The sequence below is a fragment of the Centrocercus urophasianus genome, unplaced genomic scaffold (assembly GCF_019232065.1).
Source record: "Centrocercus urophasianus isolate 14NV4802_14NV808 unplaced genomic scaffold, USGS_Curo_1.0 seq_21, whole genome shotgun sequence".
NCBI lineage: Eukaryota > Metazoa > Chordata > Aves > Galliformes > Phasianidae > Centrocercus > Centrocercus urophasianus.
Window position 1 is genome coordinate 2,780,843 of NW_024884767.1, and position 24,590 is coordinate 2,805,432.

General features: G+C 37.5%; 1 protein-coding gene across 1 annotated transcript in view; it reads right to left on the reverse strand.

Moving 5' to 3' along the window:
- The window catches only part of EDIL3 (EGF like repeats and discoidin domains 3), a 270,179-nt gene that overhangs the window by 44,059 nt on the left and 201,530 nt on the right, over positions 1 to 24,590 (reverse strand). The window contains exons 7-9 of the mRNA XM_042822916.1: positions 16,131 to 16,286; positions 15,081 to 15,225; positions 9,802 to 9,986 (exon numbers count right to left, since the gene is read on the reverse strand). Of these exons, the coding sequence (XP_042678850.1) occupies positions 9,802 to 9,986; positions 15,081 to 15,225; positions 16,131 to 16,286 (486 nt within the window). The remainder of the gene's footprint in view (positions 1 to 9,801; positions 9,987 to 15,080; positions 15,226 to 16,130; positions 16,287 to 24,590) is intronic.

Consider the following 24,590-nt stretch of genomic DNA (forward strand, 5'->3'; position numbering starts at 1 on the left):
TCAAAGGAAATTAAAACAGTGAAAACTAACATCTTTCCATTCAAGTTTAATGTGTGCCTTTTTATAGATGGTGCTGCTGTCGATGTCAAGTTAAATTCCCACTGTCAATGCACAGTTACAAAATATACTTCAGACTCTCATGCTATGTACATCACAATTCAGAATAACAAGGAGTTTTTGCTTAGACTCCCTTTTTTTCTTTTCTTTTCTTTTTTTTTTTTTTTAAAGCAAGATATAAAGCTGCTATTGTAATAGGAAATAAGTCATTATTCAATTTAACTTTCATCTGCAGGAGGGTGATACAGAAAAAACACAAATTAGAAAGAGAACTGACAGCGCTCTCTTGCAGCTCTTTAGAGTTAGATATGATTCAACTGTTTATAGAAACTTCTCGAGTAATTTTTGTGGAGATGATGAATCTGTTATGTTTCAAGGACAGGCTTTGGAACAGAGTTAACCTCTTATTTTTTTTTACAGAAGACTTAACAGAAGAAGTGGGAAACAATTCATTGAACACGATAGGATATTTTGCAATGAAACTTTTTTCTCCTAAAATCCTAACCATAACTACTTTACAGTCCAGATGGACTCTTTAATGCTTGCACTTGCTCATGAAATTGTTACGCTATGAATTCTTAGTCCAGGAAATAACAAATATGCTAAATCTGTTTCTCATTTCCCTGACACCTTGCAAAAAGATCTTCTGCATCCTCCTGTCCTTCTAGTAATCTTCCTTGCATTTAGCCAAGTAAAATCTATGGTTTTACCAAGGTTTTAGAGTTTCATACCCAACTGGCAAAATACAGCCCAAACATAGCATTGAAAAGCCAAAATAAACCAAAATTTTATGCCACCTTATTTAATTTTGAGGCTTAAATTCAATTACCACTATACACATTTCCATAAAATGGATTGCAGAAGAGAGCTCTGCAAAGTCAAAAGCAATTTAGGAAGGGCAATGCTGAAATGCACAATTTAGTAACATTATTAATGTGAATAATGCACTTAACTTGAAATTTAACTTGATTTGAGAGAAAAACTGGGTTAGAGAGTGACCTCTGGAGTGGCCATCAAATATGTGCTGACAGGAAACTGTGACTAGGAAACTGATGCATATCTCTTAGTACCACTTCTCCAAGATTTGTGCGCACGTTAGTAGCATTAAAAAAGCAATGGTATCAAAAGGAATTGTTCAGAGTTTAAAAAAAATAAATTACTTGCTGTTCACCTCTACCTACACTGTCCTAGAACCAACAAGTGATCAGCTTGTTGCAAAACTAACTATGAGGCTTATGGGCAAAAGGTGACCCGCTTAGAATTCCAGCCAAGGCAGTGCAAACTAGATATAATTAACAGTGTGCAATTTATTAGTGGGTACTTCTTTTTGTCTGGTTTTGTCTTTGACTACATCACTGGGGACTATTTATCTGCTACCATCATATTCTATAACTGGCGACTTTCTACAGGAAAAATTTATAGTGAGTGTCTGGGAAAGTCTGGGAAGAAAAAGAGTTGTATTAATAGTTTAATCTCAGCCTGCCTTGTTATGTGTCTGCAAGCAGTGGACAAACAAACTGATCAGAGTATTAGTCAGTGAAACTCCTCAATAGCAACTTAAGATCAAGGAGATGCCAAAACTGAGTTAAGGACTTCAAGCAGAAAATGAAAGCTACCTTTCAAAAAACAACAAGAAAATAAATTTTGAATTGAAAAAAAAAATCAAATCAAAAAAACGTTACTGACCATAAACAGCTTCCAATAACCCAGTAGCAAACATGGTAGAAAGCAAGGTTTATTTCTGTACAACTTTTCTATTTGTAATCTGCAAGCTTACTTTTCTGCTAGTTAGAAATTGTAATTAAAAATGAATGACAGCCTTGCTTCTGAAAAATGAAAAAGACCTTTTGTGCTATAAATGTAAAGGACATCGGTTGCTTTCCTGATTGATCTGCTGGTAATGGCTATGGTTTATTAGTGCTGTAAAAAAGATTCACCCCCTTCAATTATAATACATTGTATTTAAGCTTACAATACCAATAGAAAACTTCAGTATCTTTCAAAGAACAGTCACAATAAGCTGTTCAGCTCTCCAGGCCTTCTAAAAGTCATGTAATTTTCTCATTAAATTAATTACTAGATTGGTTTTAAGCTAACATTTTATCCTATTCGGATTTTGAGTACTTCAAGTCCTTACTTAATTAAGACGTTGTTAAGCATTTCCTTTTTCTTTCCACTGCGTGGGTAGGAAAATAAAATATTTAAGCTGGTGGCCAGACAGAAATCACTATACTGTCTACTTCACTGATAGAAATACTTGCTTTGCTAATGACACAATTCAAAAGATAATAAAACCATACTCATAACTTTCTTCTTCTGCATTGTTTTCAGCATTTATGAAACTCCACAGTATAGTAGTTTCCTATGTGGTAATAATTTGCAGAACTCATTAAGAATAAACTCGCATATACGGCAAAACAGACCAGAAGGAGGCAGGTGAAATAACAGAGGAATAGCAAGTACCAGATGAAAAGTAGAAAACAACATTAAAACAACCAAGCTGATCAATATGAGATGAAAAACATTATTTTCTTTGCCATATTTAAAAAAAAAAGAAAAAAAGAAAAAAGGAAAGATTCACCTTTCAGAACTCTCAGCATAATAAAATGCATCTTGTAGTTTAAGCTGATTGTCTCTCTGAATAATAAAGTTAGGTCACATCTCAACGGTCCATAATAGGAAATTCAGACAACTGCTTAGGGTATGATGAGTTATTTCCTGACTATTATTCCATTGACTACAGAAGGAGTCTAAGAAAATAGTAAGAAGTAGCCATTTTAAGCTATACATACATTGAATATGTACATTTCATATATAAATCTGTAAATCTAAAAATTGCTCTAGTTTAGTCTCTTTGTCATATAGTCAATAGCTTAGTGAAACATTACGAAAGGGCTGAGATGTCTCTCTAGGCTCACATCAGCCATGCTTTGCACAAGGATACCTGGCATTAGGCATAGTTACTGTCTGTGTCCTCTTAATCTCATTTTTTTTCAGTTATTTAGTCAATTAGTTTTAGTGATGAATAGCACCTATACAGCTGTCCATTTCTGGAAATATTGAAGAAACATAGCACAAACGTCTGATTTCTACAAGAGTACTCTACAAGAAGAACAGATAGAAGACTAATGCATTTTAGCCTTTAGGTAACTACAGCTCTTTCATCTGGCGATTTAGAAACTCAAAGCATTGTAAAACAGTGCTAAGCAATGAAGTAAACACTAAAATCACATGACTGTACATTATGATGTTTTTGCATATACTACAGTAAAAACTAAAGAAATACTTGGAATACTTCATTTTCAAACAAGAGGCTTTGTGATGCAGAAAAATGGAAAAAAAGAGTAAGTCAGATTGCATCACTGAGACAACTGTTTTTGAACAGTGTTGATGAAAAAGACTCAAGAATATTATCTAATACTAGAGGTTAAGCTGGCAAGAGAAACAGTCATGCCAAACGTGTTGCTATACCACTGACAATTATCACATTCGAAAAATATGTAGGTATATGCTTGCCAATCTTCAAAGCAATCTCCTATCCTTATCAGAATGTTTATTTCCTAACGGAGTTTAGCTGTCTCCATCACATGCAATCAGTAAAAGAAACATTAGCAGACATTGTTTATTGCTCCACTCTTCTGTTTAAGAGAAGGATGATTTCCTTAAATCATTGGAGCTCAGTGGTAGCAATATAAACAACTGTGAATTAGTATTACAAAGTTTACTGCTTATGCACATCAAGCTGCAGAACCTTCTACTAAGTTAGCAGCAAAATACAACCTAAGAAAATACGTGAAAGTCAAACTTGCACTGAGTAAATTGTTTTGAAGTTTCAAGTACAAATAGAAACACAAAGCTACTGCAGTGCTGCTGGTGAGCTGAAGATAATACGGTCAGGCAAATGAACCTCAGCAGGATTCCCGGATGGGCATCCTTTTCATCCAGCTGTGCTCTGCAGAGATACAGTCCTTAAAAAGAAACAAACCAGCATATCACTGGTTTCAAATTAAAATACTAATAATTATGTGTTGTTAGAATAAACTAAGGTAACATGCAAAACAAATGAAGGAGATTGTTGAGGTGGGAAAAAGAAAACTTCAGCTATTTGGAGAAACCCAATGAAATAAGAAGCCTCAGCTGCAAAGAATATTGCAGAGGACAGCAGTTCAGAGAGACAGCATCAAAGAAATTACTTGCTGAAACACTGTGCAAAGGACAAATGGGCAAAGGCGTTAAAGGACCAGCAGAGATACAAAGTGGAAAATCAATACAATGACAAATATGGTATGGAAACTTTTAATAACACAGAAATTTAACTAACAGTAAGCAGATGAAAGTGAGCTTAAGCTTCTTTCCTGACTTCAAAATTTATAGCTGTGGAAAACTAACAGTAGAATGGAAATGGATTTTAAAGAAAATCTTAATTCTAATGAATGATAGTCTTGGCTAGAAAAACAAAAAAACACAAAGGTTGAAATTATATTGAAAAGAGCAGCCATCAAACATCTGAAAGATAAGAATCTTTTCCATAAACTTTATAGCCTCAGTGCCGAAGGACTTCAACATTTACTTCAGACCAAGAGGTGAAAATATGAGAGTGGGTGACCAACTGGACTGACAGACCTGGGTTCTGTCCAGGAGAAGTGCAAGCACCATCAAACCTGAAAAAATAGCCTTGGTACAGAATATCAGCAAGGAACTCTTGCAAAAAACTGTGATCTGGCTCAAAGTGGTAAACCATGCTGACAAGCAAATTAGAGTGATAAGAGAAATGAGACTGCCTTTAAAGAAACTTAAGTTTGGGCTTTTCTTCCTTTTTCTCAGTAATTAACCTAAAATGCTTTACCATGTTTTGTTTATGTTAAGGTTATACATAATTACGGGAAGTAAACCATTACTTCTAAATTTCAGGCTTCTCATCCCCATCTTCTGGTTTGGTTTTACTATTATTCAGATAATTTCACAAAGGTGTTTCCAAAATAAAGGACATCTCTAAGGAAGAGCATTTAGGAGTAGAAAGAGTTGCTGGAACTCATTATTCCTATTAGATTTGGTATTATGAACAGCTATATTGTTCAGTAACACCAAACTGCATAAATTTCGACTACAAAGTGAGTACAGAGACACTAAAGAGGCAGATTACCTAAATTAATGGAGGATCCTGTGCAGTGAATTAGGTAACAGACATATGGCTTTTGCAGCTTCATCTCTACAGGAACGGCAAGGCTGTCCCTTGAAGCAAGCACAATGGGTAATTCACATCCATAGGATCATGGAACCATCTGGGCTGGAAAAGACCTTCAAGATCATCAAGCCCAACCATCAACATGACTCATCAACTTCCACCACCAAATCACATCTCTTAATGCCCTCATTATGGCTGAGCTGGAAAATGACAGTTTTGATCATCTTAACTCATTAACTTTTCTCTCACAAAATTCTTCCCTGCATTATGGGGGGGGAACCTGAATTTCACTGAGTAGAACTTCACTGAGTAGAACTGTCTCTTCATAGCCTTTTAAGTTATGGATGTAGTAATCCTGAACATTTCAAAGCAAAGAACTTGCATGCATTTTAACACGAATAGAAGATTCAGAAATTTCCCATTTGAATGGGAGACAAGAGTAAAACAACTCCAGACCATGATAAAAAATTAGTTATCCTCAGAAAAAAGAAATGTGATTCGCGACAGTCAGTGTTGTTTCACTAAGGGCAAATCATTTGTGACAAATCTGGTGGCCGTCTACAATGGGTTGTATGAATCCTTCTTTGTTTTTTTTTTTTTTTTTTGTTTGTTTGTTTTTGGTTTTTTTTGTTTTTTTTTTTTGGCTCAAAGCTTGCTTTTTTGTGGTATTTCTTGTGATAAGACTGCAGGAGATGAGAGATGGGTGTTGTCATTTGGCAATCAACATACTGTGTGGACAATTTTACATTTCTTTGAAGCTGTTTACCTTTAGAAGAGAGTGCTCAGGACTGTCTACTGGCGGAAAACCTAGCCTGTGACCAAATAACTCCTGTTTGCTATGGGAGACTATGGTATGACACCTCTACATCCTGTGAAGGCGAGATACAAGTTGGCACCTCCCTGCTCCCTCTTATCTGCTGGCAAGGCCAGGAAGATAGAAACAAAAGAGTTTCTGCTGAGATTCCAGACCCAGAAGCTGCCACTCCAAGGAGAGCTGACTCAATCACTTTGGATTTGAGCTGTCACTCCAAAGAGAGCTGACTCGATCACTTTGGGCTTATAAATAAGTTGGTACTACCACTGAAAAGTTGCCATCACTACTGTGGTCACCATCATCCTCAACGGAAGAAAGCCCGATGACCCACCACTACTGAAGACTGAACTATGAACCACGCTGGATCCATGATGGTGACTATCTCCCTCTTGCTTCCTATAAGGACTCCTTGCTTCTTCTTTCCTATCTTTTCTATCGCCCTCCTTTCCTTCCCCGTTACCTTAATTCTTAATAGTGTCCTTCCTCCCCCTCCCCACCTCCCCGATTAAGATTTGTAATACACTGGTTGGACAAACATTTGAACCGTTGTTTCTTAATCTCATGTTGGGTATACATATACTAAAAAGAACCTCCTCTCCCTCCTATAAATTGGAGTGAGATATGGGTCTACAGCACTGGTAGTAAGGGAACAGCAACTGACATCAATCTGGACTTGTGCATAGCATTTGTCTCTGTTCTACAAGACATCCTTGTCTCTAAATAGAGGAGATGATGATTTGATGGATGGAACATGTGGTGGAACTGGCTGGATGGCTGCATTCAAATAGCTGTGGTCAATGGCTTAAAGTCCAGGTGAAGATGAGTGACAAGTGTCTCTCAGGGGATGTTATTACGACAGGCACTGTTTAGCATCTTTGTTGGTGACATAGACAGGGTGATTAAATGTGCTCTGAGGAATTCTGTGAACTACACCAAACTATGTGGTACAGCCAATACACCGGAGGGAAAGGTTGACATTAAGAGGGACCACAATAGACTTGAGAAGTGGACCTATATGATCCTCATGAAATTCAACAAGGTGAAGTGCAAGATACTGCAGCTGGGTCAGGGAAATCCCAAGCACAAACACAATTTGGGCAATGGATGGGTTAAGAGCATCCTGAGAAAGTCTTGAGGGTATTAGTGGATTAGAAACTCAGCATGAACCGGAAGTGTTCACTTTGTACTCACTTTGTAGTCGAAATACATGCAGTTTGGTGTTACTGAACAATATAGCTGTTCATAATACCAAATCTAATAGGAATAATGAGTTCCAGCAACTCTTTCTACTCCTAAATGCTCTTTCTTAGAGATGTCCTTTATTTTGGAAACACCTTTGTGAAATTATTACAGCCCAGAAAGTCCACCATATCTTGGTCTACAGCAAAATAAGTAGGTAGGGGAGGTGGGGAGGTCTCCTGCTCTATGGTCCCCAGTACAAGATGAGCAGTTTGGGGTGGGTCCTGAGGTGGGCCATGAAGATAATCAGGGGGCTGGAGCACCTTTCCTAGGAGGAAAGGGTGAGAGAGTTGAGATGGCTCTAAGCAGATGTCATTGTGACCTTCCAGCATTGTGGCCTACAAGAAAGGGACTTTATATAAGAGCACACAGTGACAAGAGGTAATAGCTTGAAACTAAAGGAGAATAGATTCAGATTAGACAAGGAAGAAATTCTTCACAATGAGAGTGGTGAGGCATTAGCACAGACAGCCCAGAGAAATTGTGGACGCCCCAGAGGCATTCAAATTTTGGTTGGATTGGGTCTGGGACAGTATGATCCTGACAGGTGGCAGCCCTGCCCACAGCAAGAGGGCAGGAAGTAAGTGGTCCTTAAGACCCTTTCCAACTCAAACCATTCTATGATTATATAAAGTCTAGGGTTCATCCAAAAGTTCTGTAAGCTGCCCATAAGCAGCAAGAAGCATTTATGCACATGATGTAATCACCTCTCAGCAACCATTATCACAGCAGGTTCTCTGATATGTCTATCAGCTCACACGCTTTTAAGGAGAGGAATGGTTGATAACAATGGCATTTAGGTAAGATTCTCCCAAATTACTACAAGATGCAACAGAGATGTTCAAGTTATTCAAATACTACATATTTCAACAACAATTTTTGAAGGAACTCAGTAGCTTATACTCAATTCTATTGGCTTTCTAGAGAAAATTTTAAAAGATAAACCAAATAAGGCACGCAGAGAAAATTTAAAAGGGATATAAAGCTAACACTGTGAAACAGCACATTGGTATGACAGCCACTTTAGTGAAATCCAGAAACCTGTGTCTTACGTTAAGCTTGTTTTAGGATACTATGGAATTGCTATTGGGATCACCCCTTGTAATATTTAATGGCTGAGGGAAAAGGGTGTAGAGATAAGTTTGCTTCCGCATGTTTTTTCTTACAAATGTTTTTTGACTAAATTCTGTAAAAGAAGCATGACGATAAAATTGTAGTCAGAGTGCTAAAGGTTATAATACAGCGCTCTGGATTTTAAAGAAAAAAATTAGAGAGCTACCAGCTAACAGAACAACAATGAGCAGACAAATATAAATGACAGGCATGTCTTTCTTACAGAATTTTTTACCTCGTCTTGAAGTATCTGAGTCTGTCTGTACTCACACACTGAATTCAGAAAAATCAGCTTGCAGTATAAGGAAGTTAATGACCAGTTTAAACAGTGAGAAAACAAGTGATTTTAATGCCTTTTTCTTCTTTTTTTGTTTTGTTTTGTTTGTTTTTCCTTTTCAAAACAAGAATTCTTTTGGAAAAAAATATATAAATGTTTCTTAACATTCTTATTGAGCAGATAAGAAAATATGCCTGCTAAAGGACTTGCGGAGAACTGACAAGTGGTCACAGGAGTCCAAGTTCAATTTGCAGGTTCAGGTAGGTTCAAACATAACAAGACTTAGAACAGAACAGAATGTAAGAATTAACTTTGCAACTCTTTTCCATCTGTATTTAAAAATCCATTGTCGCCCACGGAGAAATAATGCACCACAGGATATTTCTGCACTGCCTCTGCACAATCTTGGTTTCTTGGTATCACTGACAGGGCTAACACTGGCTGTGATAAAACTGCCTCTCTCTTACTTGTAAAAAACATTTTCATCTGCTTTATCGTTGTAAAACAAAATCTTCCTCCACTCCAGAAGCTCCTCTAAAAAACTTTCTGTAAATCCCAAGATCTACAGTTATTTAAATGTTAAATAGATGAGGCAACTGCTTCTCCCTTGCTGTGTATGTGTAAACTTGGAGAAAAGACAGTAATCATATTGCTAAATTGCTTAGCAACTGTAGGTAAAAAAGCTAATATGTCATAATTTATATGTGGAAAGATTGTAGGGGGTTAGCACCACATGTCTTGCAATATTGAGGCTTCCTGCTGAGAACTCCACCACAAACTGGCAGCTGGCTCAAAGCATTGCTATTTTCAACAGTTCAAAAAATGTAAATGTGTCAGCAACTGGTCAAATAGCCTTCATACTGTGATTTATTGCAGTCTTTCACATTAGCCTACTACTGACTTATATAAATCACTCTCAGGCTGAAAACATCCCTTGTGCGTGGCTTTATAATGAATTTATGTGCTGAATCAATCTTCCTACTGTCAGACTGATCTTGACGCATCTTTGAGCAGTCTCAATTAGACAAAGATAATTTCAGCGTGCCAGGTTTCTTCCAGTGAATGCTGGAATGACAAAGAAGACGAATGCCTGTGAAATTTTATGTGGAAGTTTACCTGCAGCCACTGGGATTGGTCATTGTGGCCCGAGGTCCAGGCATTAACTTTGCCTTGCTTGTCCAGTCGGGCTTTTCTGGGCTCCCAAGCGAACATATCCATGTTGAGCGTTCGGAAAACACTGGAGGCAGTAATTTGATAGTCCTGTATATGCCCTGATTTCATCCCCAGGGGTTCAGAGCAACCTGGAAGAACAAAATAAGATCTGTGACACACGCTACTTATCTCTGTAAGTGGTTTAGGTTTTCCCTTATGGAAAAGAAAACTAGCAATTCTCAAAGAAAGGACTTTAATCATAAGTATTGTTGGGGAGAAACTACAAACAAACAAATGAAAAATAGCCAATTCAAGGCACTTTGTTTCAATGCTTGGAAGAATTGAAAACAAAATACAGAATTCAAAGTATTTTAGACCCACACAAATGTATGAACAGAAACCCACAGAAAAGATGACTCGTCTCTTATCTTGGTTTTCTTTTTCTGTCCAGGAATTTGCTATTATTTCCTCTATTCACTTCATTCTTACCATGTTTTTATTCCTTGTGACATCAAGCACGTGGTTGTGTGCTGAGAAAACATCATGTTTATTTTTTTAATAACATTACTGAAGTTTAAATGTTAACAAGCACTGAGTTCTACACTTTCAAATTACTTGATACTCAGCCAAAAATAAAAAATCCCCCACACATACTGGCAGAGTAGAAGACTAGAATAATGACTGTGAAGGAGGGAGAATATTAGTAGAGAGTTATGTAGGAGAAATAGAGTTACAGGCTCATTTAGCTTAAGCCAGGTGGTTGCCCCACTTTGCTGACTTATTTTGACTGTTGCTAAAGATAGATCTTGAGTTTCTCCCTTATCCCTGCTGGGTGTTCGTGGAAATAAAATAGAACTTAACCTGGGCCAACAATAACAATATAAACAATAAAAATTTAACAAATGACTCTATATTCCTCTGTACTGCTAGGCTGAGAATATGTGAAATGCATTTAGATCCATAAGAAGGAAGAGGGAAACTGAGAACAGGTAAGACAACCCGGAATGGCACCACTATAATAGCAGTACTGGAAGTCAGAAAAGTAGGTGAGATGCCTGATTTAAGACATAAAAGGAAAAGAAAGGCAAGTCAGGTAGCTGAGAACAAGAAAAGCCTCCATAAAGCTCCAGAAAAGTGGATGTATGGCTGGGTGGAGCTGGGAACATAAAAAGAGACAGGTTTCTCATTTATTACCTGTTCCAGCTATCAAAAATCTGCAGAAATTTTAATTTCACAATTTCAGTGATTCTCCTCAGTTCAATAGCTACTTATCTCAGTTAAATTTTAAATAACATTTTAATTTCCCCATCTAAAAACCTGATGGGTCAGAACGTGTCCCATACTTAGTGAGCCTCACTGGGGCTGGTGCAAGGAGTGCATCCCCCTGTGATGATTATGAAGGACAGGATCTTGAATTTATGTATCACTGTGAAGACATAGATTTATCACTTGGTGCTTGGACCCCAAGCCACTGAGCTGGTTCCTTACAGGTAATCATTTCCTGAGTCACCACCAGCTCTGCTGCTTACAGCACACTGGGAAGCTGTGAAGGCCTCCTTGCTGTGCTCAGCTGGTGTTTTCTGATAGAACCAGAATGGTATGGCCACTTGTAACACCCTCAAAATTGTCTTTTTTTTTTTTTTTTTTTTTGCTTTATTTGAGCTAGATATCAATGCTGACTTTCTTTTTCTTAAAAGTTCATTTCTTCCACAATATACTCATCTTCATTTGTAAGATGTGACTCTTATTTGATTTCTCTGATACTCTTAGCAAAGGCCTTTTGGTCAGGTTGTACTTTCAGTTTCTCCAATTGTTTTAACCACAGAATCATCTGGATTCATAGGGGATTCAAATCAGGGCAGCTAAGTCCAAGCCCTCCAGTGGGGTCAAACAGCAGGAGCAAATTATCAGAGACAGGTAATGATACCATGTTCTTTAACAATAACTGTATTTTAACTTTGAAATACAGGCATGTTTCATATTGAATAGAAAGAAATAAACAGAAACCAGAGTTCATTTTTGAATAAACTTTTTAGAATTGATTCACACTGCAAAAACAGAAAATGTGTAGCCTTGCCTGCTGGGAGAACTGCCAAGTTAAAAACAACAAAATAATTTTCCTGGGAGTAGAAGGGAAGAAATGATAGTGTAAATAAGGGAGACTCATCTGTTGCTTTAGAAAAGAATTTGGCTTATTATTCAGCTCTGAAGTCTCACTACAAGATCACAAGGACTTTCAGCAGGAATGTTTCATCTGAGTAATATGAAGGGAGCTCCAGACACAAAAACAAGGGTTGTCAAAACTGTTTTTCAGTGTTGGTCCAATCAATCAAAAACAGTTTTAAGTGTTATTATTGATATATGAAACAACAGATGTCTCTGCTTGTGTGCCTGTGCATGCATGCATGCCTTAATGGCATTTCACACTTGCCTTCCTTCTCTACTGCCCCAAAAGGATAACAAAGGGGGAGGAAGAAGACAGTTGTTATGAGTCAGTGGAAGAGCAAAGTGAAGCAAAAGATATAACCATGATGCACATAGGTGGCACAATGATGTGATAGCCTTGTGCCAGAGAGACCACAGGCACCTTGCAGCTCCTGTCGCACCCTGCATGAAAGGAAATGACTGAGTATTTTGATAGTTCATGTGCTCTTTCACTCAGAGCACAAACAACAGAAACATTGAACTGATATAAAACTTTTGTGTCCATAGGTAACTTTCCTTCATAGGGGTTTACTTGTAATAGTGCTGACAACTCCTTGGGACACCTCCACTATGCTGCATGTTCTTTAAATTTACTTCATACTGTCCTTGAGAAAGGATTAAACTCTCCTCCACTTTTACAACCTGTTAATGAAAGCTCACGTAGACACACTTGGAAAAACATAGTTTTCCTTTCTAGATTATACACTACTGAGGATGAACAAGGGGAGTGACATCTAGTATTAAACAAGGATGTTATAAAGAGCTTTTATATTAGAGTTTGTGTGACCGGTATGTATAGGTATTGTTAACATGGAAAAATAGTTGTTGGAAAACAACCAGCCAGAAAGAGGAAAAATACATGCACACTTACATGTGCAAGTTTCCCAAGGACGGTTAAATTTTGGGGACCAACATTCCTCTGCAAAAACTGACAGCTCAGAAAACCAAGGATTTGCCAAATTTGTCCATGGCTACCAAAACACACTAGCATTAATCATATACGACATGAACCACGTGCAAGAAGGCAACTGTCTGCCAAATGCAGATGTGTGAACATATGAGTACATTGCATGAGTGAGTTACTGTTGTGGAAAGTCATCCACTGCTGAATAACTACACTTCGCTCCTACTGCTAGTAATTAATTAATTAAGGCATTACAATAAGCAGTAGTTGTAATCTGTGTCTCCTCAGAAATGAATATCCTATGGTGGAAAGGGAATTTACAACACAGAGATCTGAAAGCATGGGGAAAGCAGGAACACAAGGCTATGAAGATTGATGTCTCATTTATTGATAATCCACTACAGAACCACTGATCACAATTTTCAGCAAGCTGTGACCTTGGGTCCTTCTGAGAATATATACCTATAACAGATTATAAAGAACATTGTGGTTGGACTTGATGATCTTAGAGGTCTTTCCCAACCTTAATGACTCTCATGATCGTCTTAAGTTTAGCTTAATAAAGATTAGTTTTTAGGATGATCTGGTGTCGCAACATAGTCTCAGTCACTTTGTCAATGATTCTTTTCCTAGGACCAGCACTTTTCAGGGAAGCATGTTCTTCTGCTTAAGACAGACCACCTGTAATTAGAGTGAACTAGTCTCTCTTTATGTACACTCTTCTTTCATTAAGATTGAAACTATTCAGCTGAGCCTTGGCTGCCCCTGGTTCTAAGAAATGATGACCTTGAAAGTGTTAGGAGACCACTGAAATGAAATCACTTCAGTAGCTTTCACAGTTCTTTGAGCAAAACAATTCCTGGTCATTCTGGCAAGGGCTTGCTCTAAATTGCAGTTCCAGAAATGGAAGACATAAATAAATAAATAAATAAATAAATAAATAAATAAATAAATCTAATAGACTAAAGCAGCAAAACAGAATTTTCTATTTACTCTCAAACTTATCTATATTGGAAAAGGGCTACACTGAGATTAATGCATTAACTTTTCATTTCTGAATCTGGTTTTGATGCCACTAGAGAACTGAGAATTATTTAACTCCAGCTGTTTTGATATATCATTCGTGAATTGGATGACTATTGTTTGTACAGTAAGCAGGCAGTCACATAAAAATCATTCTAAAATGAATTCAGTGGAGCGCTCCCACTGGTAAAAGGTTGATCTCTTGAAAAAGATAAAAAATTTACATGCTTTACTGAATTTGTGAGGGAATACAGTTCTTGAAGAGAGTAGCTAGAGGTCAGGCTTTACATTTTTGAGTTATAACTTCTGCTACTACAAACCTTAAGGAGGTTTATATTGGCTCCACTTACTCTTTTACTTTCTGCTATAAGAAACAATCTCTGCTTCTGCTGGAAACCCACAACATAAATTTAAACTGAAATCTTGTCAAAGCAGCCCAGCAAAATAAGTCTGTCTCCACTCTGAGTGGTGTTTGGCTGCAGCTGAAGCACACTGATACCTCTGAGGCTGGCATGTACCTGACCCTCATGAGAAATGAATCAGGTCAGCTTTGGTTCCAGAAAGATTTACAAAGTGTTACTGAGCTACCCTACTACTATTACTGTCCTACTGCAATAGAATATTGTCACTTTTATTACTTACATCAGTATAGTTATGACACGATTTACATAGGAACAGATTAATTTTTGCCTGCCAACTGTATTCCATAAGGTTGTTCATGGGAATGAAAATGCAGTGCTTGCTTAAAGTCCAGTAAGGCCTCATTGAGCCCTTAAGTACCTAAAGAGGCCTATAGGAAGGACAGGAAGGGACTCCTCAGGGAGTGTAGTGATAAGGCAAGGAAAAATGGGTCTAAACTGAAAAATCGTAGTCTTAGATTGAAAATAAGGAAGAAATTTTTTGTTCAGAGTGCAGTGAGGCCCTGGCACTGCTGCCCAGAGAGCTGTTGGTGCCCCATCCCTGGAGGCACTCAGGGCCAGGGTGGATGGGCTGCCTGCTCTGGGATGGGTAACCTGCCCACTGCAAACCATTGGAATGGAGTGGGCCTTAAAATCCCTTCCAGCTCGCCATTCTGTGATTATATGATTCTTGTTCCCTTCAAGGAACCCACCTGATAACTCACAGCCCAGGAGTTCCATTCTCAATGTGCAATGTCGTCGGCAAACCTGAGGATACAGGCGTATGTACTGTGATTTTATTGGAGGTGTGAAGGAGTTAGCATATGGGGTATTGTTGTCCACATTTCCACGGAACACCTGTAAAAAAACAAAACTGTTTCAAAAACACGCCCAGATTTATACTAAAGGTATAGCTCATTTCCATGCTTCAGAAATATCCACTCTTCTGATCTGCTTTCCACATTTTACACAGAATTTTTCACAGAGAATGCCCCATTTCCCCCACTGTTCAATAAGGCAATCTTTAAGCAAAACACATTTCCATTGGCTTGCACCAGTGTGTGTTTGCTACCTGCAACTGAATCAGGGCCTCTATCTTGTCACTCCTGGGAACCTGATCTACTAATGCAATAAATTACATCTTCTTGTCTAATTACTGCACTAAATAGACCTTATTCATTTAACCTTTAATTATCTGCACTGACTGACATTTATTATTCGCCTCTACTCCAAGAGCCTGGTCCAGTTCCCACTGAAGTGTACTGTAACCCTCCCACTGATCTCAGCGGGCACTGAATTAAACCTGTAAGCATTCCTCTATTTAGGCCTTCTTTGTATGTACAGCTCTCTTTAAAAACTGTAGATGCACACTTCTCACTGGATGACACTGTTTGTGTAGCAAGGAGATTAGCACTGATTAATGAGTTCAATGCTTTAAAGGGTTAACACTAATCTGCCAATGTAATAAGACTAAATTGAAAACATAGTAATGAGTAATTACTGGTAAACTAATTAAAATGAAAGTTAGATAATAAACAGGATTTTTCTAGCCTTGGGACACAGCATTTATATGACCATCAATTAAAGTATAAGAAATTCTTAGCAGACAGAAAGTATGAATTTATTGATTTTTTTTCTGGAATAAAATAAGAACATGGAAAGCTATATCAAGCTGTCAAGTAATTAGGCTTATCTACCAGAGATAGCTCAAATTACTGAGCTGGACCACAAGACATATTCATACAGAGGCGACTTAATCTTACCATATCCTCATTCGTGCCTTTTACTTTGTACATCGTCCATGACTTTCCATCATTGCTATAAGCAATTTTGTAAGATTTCACATACTCTGGACTTCCAATCCTTTTGGCACCTTGGGTTATAACTCCAGTGACTCGCATCTTCTTCTGTAGGTTTATCTGAAACAGTAAAATGGCACATCACTGCTAGCCTACGGAGGAACACAATTCTGATCCTAGATTGCTTTGATTCCTTCTTTTTTTTTGTATCAGAAAGAAAAAAATATATTTGTAACATCAAAAATGCTATCTTTACACCTGTACTAATTACTTCTTTCATTCATTTCCTATGCACACATAAATTAATAAAAAAAAAAAGGAAGAAAAAGCTATCTTAGTGCGTTTCTTACCACTTGGGATGGCAGCCCCAGTGCAGGGGTATGCAGAGGCAAGAGAGGGATCAAGTGTCTGCCAGACAGACATTTAAATCCTTTACGATATGATCTCAAGATTTTCTCTCACTTGGAAAGGTAATCTAGCAGCTATTAAGGATTATCAGACATCAGTGTTACAATGTTTCATTACATATTATATGGGAAAGTGAGGAAAGGCAGTATTTTACTGCTGTGTTTTTGTGAGGCTCTAGCTATTTCTCCGCTATTTGACTGAAATAGTTGGGCTTCTAATATTTTTTGTCTTTAAAGCAAAAATAAATGTCACTGTTGCTTTATCACATTTCTCACAATACATAATGAATAACTACTCATACATCTGTAGGAGAGAGGAAAAGATGCCTATAAAAATTAGGTTTTTTTCACAGGATCTTTCTCATAGACACCAGGAAAAGTCAGGAACATTTGCAGCTATAATGGAGAGAATGAAAGAATTTAGACAGGCATTAATCAGAAGGTATTCGGGTCTGTCTGCCTTGGAAAATCTTCTGTGTTACTTGTTTCTCAGAGGAAAAAAAAGCCCACCAACATACGTTTGTAAGAGGACAATTCTTGAGATTACTGCCATTTCAAAATTTAGTTAACACAGAGCAGCAAACAGTCAGACACAAAGATTTCTGGAATTCTGTTATAAAGATTTAACTCTCTGTATAGAATTTAAGATTATTTATAAATAGACAAGATAGAAAAATATGACATATACTTACAAAATTTATAATAAAAAGAAAATCATTTTCAAAAACAAATTAAAAAGTACAGTCAAACATAAAAATCATTGGTTATTTGCCTTCTATATGTGCCGTTCAGTGATATCTTCAGGTGTAACTGTTCAGGAAAAGGAAGATCTCAAAGAAGATAACACAATACCAAATAAGTTTTGTTAGTTTTCTTTGATCTTATGCATATACCTAATGTTTCAGATTCACTTTCTTTTTTTTTTTTTTTTTTTTCCCCCCCAAATATTAATATTAAGAAGTGTTTTTTGGGTGAGGATTCATATAGAAAATATTTCTTAAGATTTGTTTCTAAGGAAACCATGAGTTTAGCCACCAGTTTAGGATTATTGTTACACTGTCTCCTTTTTATGCCTCAGCCTCAATGTACAACAAATCAAACGCTGCACCTCAAGAAGCAAAATGATGAAAAATCCTCCACCAATGATAAGCAAAAATAATCTGTTGAAGAGCTAAATGCTTCAGCAGGAATTGAAACTTGGAGAAATAAGAGCACTACCGAATGAAGAAAGATTTGAGGAAAAATAATCAAAATTAAATGTAAATAATTAATTTTTTTAATGCTCCCTTAATATGCATAACGTTTTACCTCAATTCTTTAAGGAAGAAAAAACCCTGCATTTGTTCTACTGTAGAGCAGGCCCCTCTGTACCCGTACATGGCACCTGAATATGTAAGTTACACAATGTTACTTCTGTATTTTAACAGACAGAATCTTTGCTTTTAGAGGCTTTTTCAATCAAGTTCTGAATCATACATGGAGATCTGGATTTAAACAGCACTGAGCTTGGAACAACTTAGGAAATGAAAACAGGACACGGTGTTTTGCAATCAGGTCTGCAGGTTTTGTCAGTGTTTGCAGAAAAATCCTGGTGAAGAGGGAGGAAAAATGCCTTCAAATCCTTGCAGCTTTCTTACATACAAAACTCTCATGAGGCTAACCTCGTGACGGCGGCAGCTCCTTTCAGTGTATATGGATGTAGCAGGAACTAATTGGCCCTTTGTGTCTGAGTTCCTTTATGGGTTTTAAACTTCTCAAGTCAGAGCTTAGTAAAACACAAACTATTATAACTGTTCAATGGCTATAATGAAGCTAGTGCTGAAAATCTTTTTTACTTAATGTACTTCAGCAGGAAGCACAGTTCCCAGTGTGCAATGTGAACCGGCTCTTTTAGCATTAAAAGCATTTTCAATGCATTTTTTTCTATGGCAATTGTGAAGAAAAACAACTCAAGATGCTCTACTTTGTGTACATAAGAGAAATACAGATTTAGGTTTGGAAGTAATATATTCTAATTATATGGCAACTTTGTTTTCAAACAAAGGAGTGAAAATCAACAGGGCAAGAACAAGAGTTCAACACATCATTTTATAAAAAAGCAGTAGCTTATTTGGGCATAAAGGACCCCTTATCTACCAGGCAAATCAAGGATGATAGAAGATCCTTAGTACTTTGCGGGCTTTGCCCCAGTAATTTAAGAATTAATGGATCGCAAAGGCTCTGAAAGTAGAAGATCCCTGCATAGAAATCTGAGGAAAGTGTTGCTTAAAAATCCTGATGCATTCTTCCAGCCTGGGTTCCTTCTGATGTTACACTGTGAAGAAAGCAGCTCCATTCATGGTGCTGCAGTCAGCTCCAGAGTACAGCAACTTACATGTCACTCACTGTAAAGATTTTGGCTATGATGTTTACACATGAATCCCAGTAAAGAGTGCCCACTGCTGCACTTCCTCACAGCATACACCATCTGACAGAACTTGAGTAAGGTGCCCCTTGATACCCACAATTAATCTCCCTGAAATTGCCTTTGTATGTCAGTGCAAAAGTTTCCTTTGACTGGAGTAAATGATGAACACTAAATCAAGCAGGTAAAGGCCATAATCTCGTTTAAGTCCATTCAAATCTAATTATAGATGAAAGGGGTAATATCTGCATAATCACAGAATCACAGTAGGACAGAACCATGTGTTGGAAGGGACCCTAAAAGGCCATCTAGTCCAACTCCCCCACAATGAGCAGGAACCCCTACAGCTACATCAGGTTGCTCAGAGCACAGACCAGCCTGGCCTTTAATGTCTCCAGCGGTGGGGCTTCCACCACTGTTAGGGAAACCTCTTCCATGTAGCACAAATTCACTATGCTGATTTGGAAAGACAGTTGACATAAACTCCTACAGTAACAGGACAAGAGGGAATAGTTTTAAACAGAGACAGAGGAGGTTTTGGTTAGATTTTAGCAGGAAGTTTTTCATTCAGAGCATGGTGACACACTGTTACAGGTTACCCAAGGAGGTTGCAGATGCCCCATCCCTGGAGGCATTCAAGGCCAGGCTGGATGTGGCACTGAGCAGCCTGGTCTGGTGGGTGGTGACCCTGCACGTAGCAGGGGGGTTGAAACCAGATAAATCCTTTTCAACACTGGCTGTTCTATGATTCTATGATATAGCCAGAACCAAGCAAAAAAAAAAAATTACTCTCAGGCAGTGCTTTCAAGTGTGGTGCATGCTTAAGAGCTGGGGAGTAATTACACTCTATCAGTTTAAAATACTCCCACCAACCCTGAAATTTCATTTAATTTTGTTCTTTTCAATCATCATAATCTTCCCAGAACCATGATTAGACCACTTTTCTCATCGCAGCAGTTTACAGAGCCACTGCCTTTTTCAACAGGAGAGGAAGAAGCATCTTGTCATGTTTTTTGCTCTTGGCACTGATTCTGTAGCAGTCATTTTCACTGGTGTACTAATGTCTTTGATGGCAATGATTCATAGAAATCAGTTTTGGGATGCTGTATCATTCAGATGTCTAAACAGTTGAAGATGTAGGCAATCAAAATTTAAATGGAATTTAACTGAAAATAAATCCTTGTCAGAAAGGAAGAATAAACAAAAAAGACTATTTTTCTCAGGAGAAAACGTCAATATGAACAAGACAAGTTTACAGTTCCTACAGATTGCACAGAATAAAGATAGAGCATTATTTTCAAAGACATTTCAGAACCAACCCTGAAAATCTGTAATGCACTTCTGCAGATTCACTTCTAGGTGTGAGCAAATGGAGAAGCGTAAATCTGGACCATAAATCACATCATATTTATGAGGGAGCTATTCAACCAACTGTCCTAAACTCCAAGAAGAACTTCCCAGCATGCTTAAAAAAATGTAGAACTGCAGAAAAAGAGGCAAAAGTCATTGTCATAATATGCCAGAGTAACAAAACAGGAGAAATTAGGTATTCCACCAATGGAAATTCATATATCTCTGCAATTTGTGAACAAATAATAGAACAATCAGTATGCAGAAGCCATGAACTTGATCAAAAAACAAGAATAAAAAACATCTGCATCTATCTAATACACATTATTTTATAGAGAGAGGAGAAGGATAAAAAGATGGAGTGACTTTAGGTGGATAGCATATGCAATGCTCTCGGCCACAAACATAGCCATGATCTTCTCATTTACTGCTGCACTATTAACAACAACACCACTAACATTTAGTACAGAACAGGTTGGCAAGAAGTACACCTTAACAGCAAGCTTCCAAGAAATGCTCAGTTTAAATCCTTTAGAAAGTGCTGGCTCTTTGAAACCTGAAGTGTAGTTTTTCATGAGACTTTGTTCAAAACAGAAATGCAGTTTACGGAGAACTATGATGTTTACCTAGTTCAGTTATGACATACAATAGCACTGCTATAAATAATTCTCCATATTCTCTGGCATAAAGTATATATTTTTTCACTAAAATTCACTATTACTCAGATAAAAATAGGACTGATTGAGGTTATACTGGTACACAAAGATTTATTATAGCAACCCTCCCTGATAATTTCATCAGCTTTTGAAGGATTGAAATTTAATATTTTTTAAGTCATAATTCTGTTAAAGCCAGATAGAAAGCTCCCACAGAAACATTTTCTGATGAGAAATAGGGAAATTTGGCAATGAAAATGCTTGTAATAAACTCAGGGAAGGAGTAACCTGTCATGACTCCTGCAAGACTGAGAAATATAATGAGCATGAAAGCTTCCTCCCAAGATTCCCCTTCCATCTTTAAGCATCGGTGCATGCTGAATACGCTGAATGCTGCTGTTTCATTTGGACAATGTGTCAGGAGCAGGGACTGCAGAGCAGGACTTGGAATGTGATGAGGTCCAGCAAGACCAGCGTAGGTCAGTTCGTATTATTTTTCCTGCTGCAGAGTATCCAACATCTTGATGTAAAGTGTCTGTCTGTCTTGCTTGTCTGTAATTGTCTGTTACTCTCCTAACCAGGCCTGTCAGCAGAGCTTCTCCAGGTGAAGCTGAGGGCAATGATGTGATCAGGACAGCAGCAGCTACACATGTCCTAACCAGCAACCAGACTAGGTAATGCAGTGATTTATCCACGGCGGCACTGCAGCTGTTGCTGTTCTGGATAAGAGTTTGTTACGCAGAGAGAAGTCAACATGTTTTATCTCAAATTTGTGACAGTCTGGGAGAACAAACACAGTCATTTGCTGTACGCCACTTTGGAAATGGTAGTTCCTACTGTGACTGTGGGATTGTGCCCTGCAGGCAAATTGATGAGATACCCAGTTATTTCTGAGCACAAACCCTTTTCATTTCACTGACTTCGATGCAGATTCAGCAAAGACTCTTCACAGCTTTCCTACTAAATCCTCTGCAAACTCATCCTCCTCATATTGTCATTTCAAGGTACCTTGCACATACAGTAAAAACAGAACTCTCATGTCTTCCTTGTACTTTCGGCTTAGTCCCAGCCAACCATCTAAAGGCAACCCAACATTTTTATATTTCTCAATTAAATAAATTAAGTAAAATTCTGTACATTTCCAGCTAGGCAAGCTGAAACAGAGGTGTTAACTGGCCTGTTAATTTAATTTTTAAGCCTATGAAAAGTTCAGAACACAGATCAAAACCCAGTTATATGGGGAAAAAAAAAAAAAAAAAAAAAAAAAAAAGTATACATAAATAAAACCAATCACAGGGACTATCTGGGCCAAATTGTAATGTTAACATGGAGGAGTATATGTTATGAATTTAAAAAAAATTTCTCACTTTGACTTTTTTTTGAAAATATTCACTTTGTGCCTCCAAGTGTTTACATAATTAGAGAGACTAAAAACTTATTTGGCCTGTCTCCTTTTATTAAGCCATTATTTTAGTCCAGATGGTAGTTGATATGAATGACATCAACTGCATTATATGAATTATTCAAATACTGGTATGTTTAGGCTGCCTTCTTAAATAGAGGTCCATAATCAATCTCACGTTGTTTAGAGGCCTGCAGCCTTGTAAAATTTCTTTTCATTTACAAATTCCTGATTAACTTGGCATTATATACATATACATATACCTGCAATTTAAGATTAGCTAAATTGGAGTCATTTATTGCTATTATTAACTCTGAATCATCTTCACATAGAAAGGCCTGGATTGAAAAGGACCACAACAACCATCAAGTTTCAACCCCCCTGCTATGTGCAGGGTCGCCAGCCACCAGACCAGGCTGCCCAGAGCCACATCCAGCCTGGCCTTGAATGCCTCCAGGGATGGGGCACCCACAGCCTCCTTGGGCAACAGAAAAGAACTTCCCCAAAATGTCTAGAATAAATCTTAAAGTACAGTCAAGGAATGCAAATAACAACAGTTGTTGAAAAAAAAAAAATAAAAATAAAGTCTGGATGCATTTCAGCATGTAAAATAGTTCTGATCAACTGTATCTGGTATGTACCAGAAACAAACACACACTTTTGTTTTAATCCTACATGAAAAATTCAGTACAAACTTTGATAATAAATATGACCTACTCTTATCTCAACAAGGACAACTGGGAAGAATTCCTATTTGGACTTTGGCATGCTTTGCCTAGGTCCTTTGTATCTTCTCAGCCAAGGATACTGTGACTCAGAAGGAAATGTGCTACAAAATGACAAATCAGATGAAGAAAATCTCTTCATTAGATCTGAACATTAAAGCAAAGCCCGAAGTAAAACCCACTGATTGAGGGATGCAAGCTGAAGCAAAAACTGAAATAACTGAGAACATGCAGGAGATCAGACTTCCCTGGCACTGTGGGATAACTACCAGGGGTTTTACACATTCCCAGCTAATTTAAACACACAAGAAAACTGAAGCTACTTAGTTCCTTCACCGGAATACAGTCAGTAAAGGATAGCATTGACAGCAAAAGAATAGCAATCTTTGTGGAGGGCACTTCTTAACCATAGTTCACTACCCTGACTTTCTTTTTTTTTTTAATGCAGTGAATCTATAGAAATTATTACAACTGTAGAGAAAGGTGAAAAGATCCACTGAAGATCGATTTCATAGGCTGCAGGTCATGGGCTATGCAAAGGAAAAAATACCTTTTGAACATAATTTTGGCTATGTCAGTTTTGGGAGACGCTAGGGATCTAAATTTGGTCCAGATTTTTTTTAATGAGTCCACGAGAAACATGCTATACTATTTCAGTCTATACTCCAATAGTGTTTTTAATTCCTAATGACTCATGATGAAATATTTCAGTTTTTGTAACACAAGATACATTAAACATAAATCACAAAATACATCTTTGCACATCTTTTCCTTCTTGGTTCAAATAATTCTAATCGTGAAATACCTTCTTCAATCCCCACTTTCCAATTGGCCTGGCAACCACAGATGGTTTTATACTGCCTATTATGCTGACTATAACATCTTTATGTTCTTCCCATGTATCTGCTAATAGCTTGTCTCATTAGTCTAAAGTCTTTTTCACTGTCAGTTTATAGAAGACCCAAGAACGGTGAAATTCCAGTTGTAATTAGGACTTTCTGGCTGATAATAATTAGAACAACTGCTAGAATGTACTCACTTCATGACACAATTTGTGGTAGAAATACAAATAGGAAAATAGGAGTACATAAAAGCAATACTTCCTACATATTATCAACTTCAAAAATAATCTGTTGGTTGCTATGAGACTGGTTGAGTAGGGAGAGAGGCCAAGGCTCTAGATGGATGCAAGTGGAATGAAGAGGTAGACTAATAAGCACACCGGTGGCAGATGGCTTTGTGTCTGCTGAAAAGACTATGTCACCTGTCTGATTTTGCCACCCACAGATGCTATTACAGAAAATGAAAAATAGGCTTGAATGATTAATCCCTCCTGAGTCCTGTGAAATTGGCTCAATATTGGTTGAATCACAATAAATAAACCCATACTTTCCATTATCCCTTCAAATTAACAATCAATACTCAAAAAAGTTAATATTTAAGAATAGTTACCCTTGAGTGTCTTCATGTTCAGGAAAAA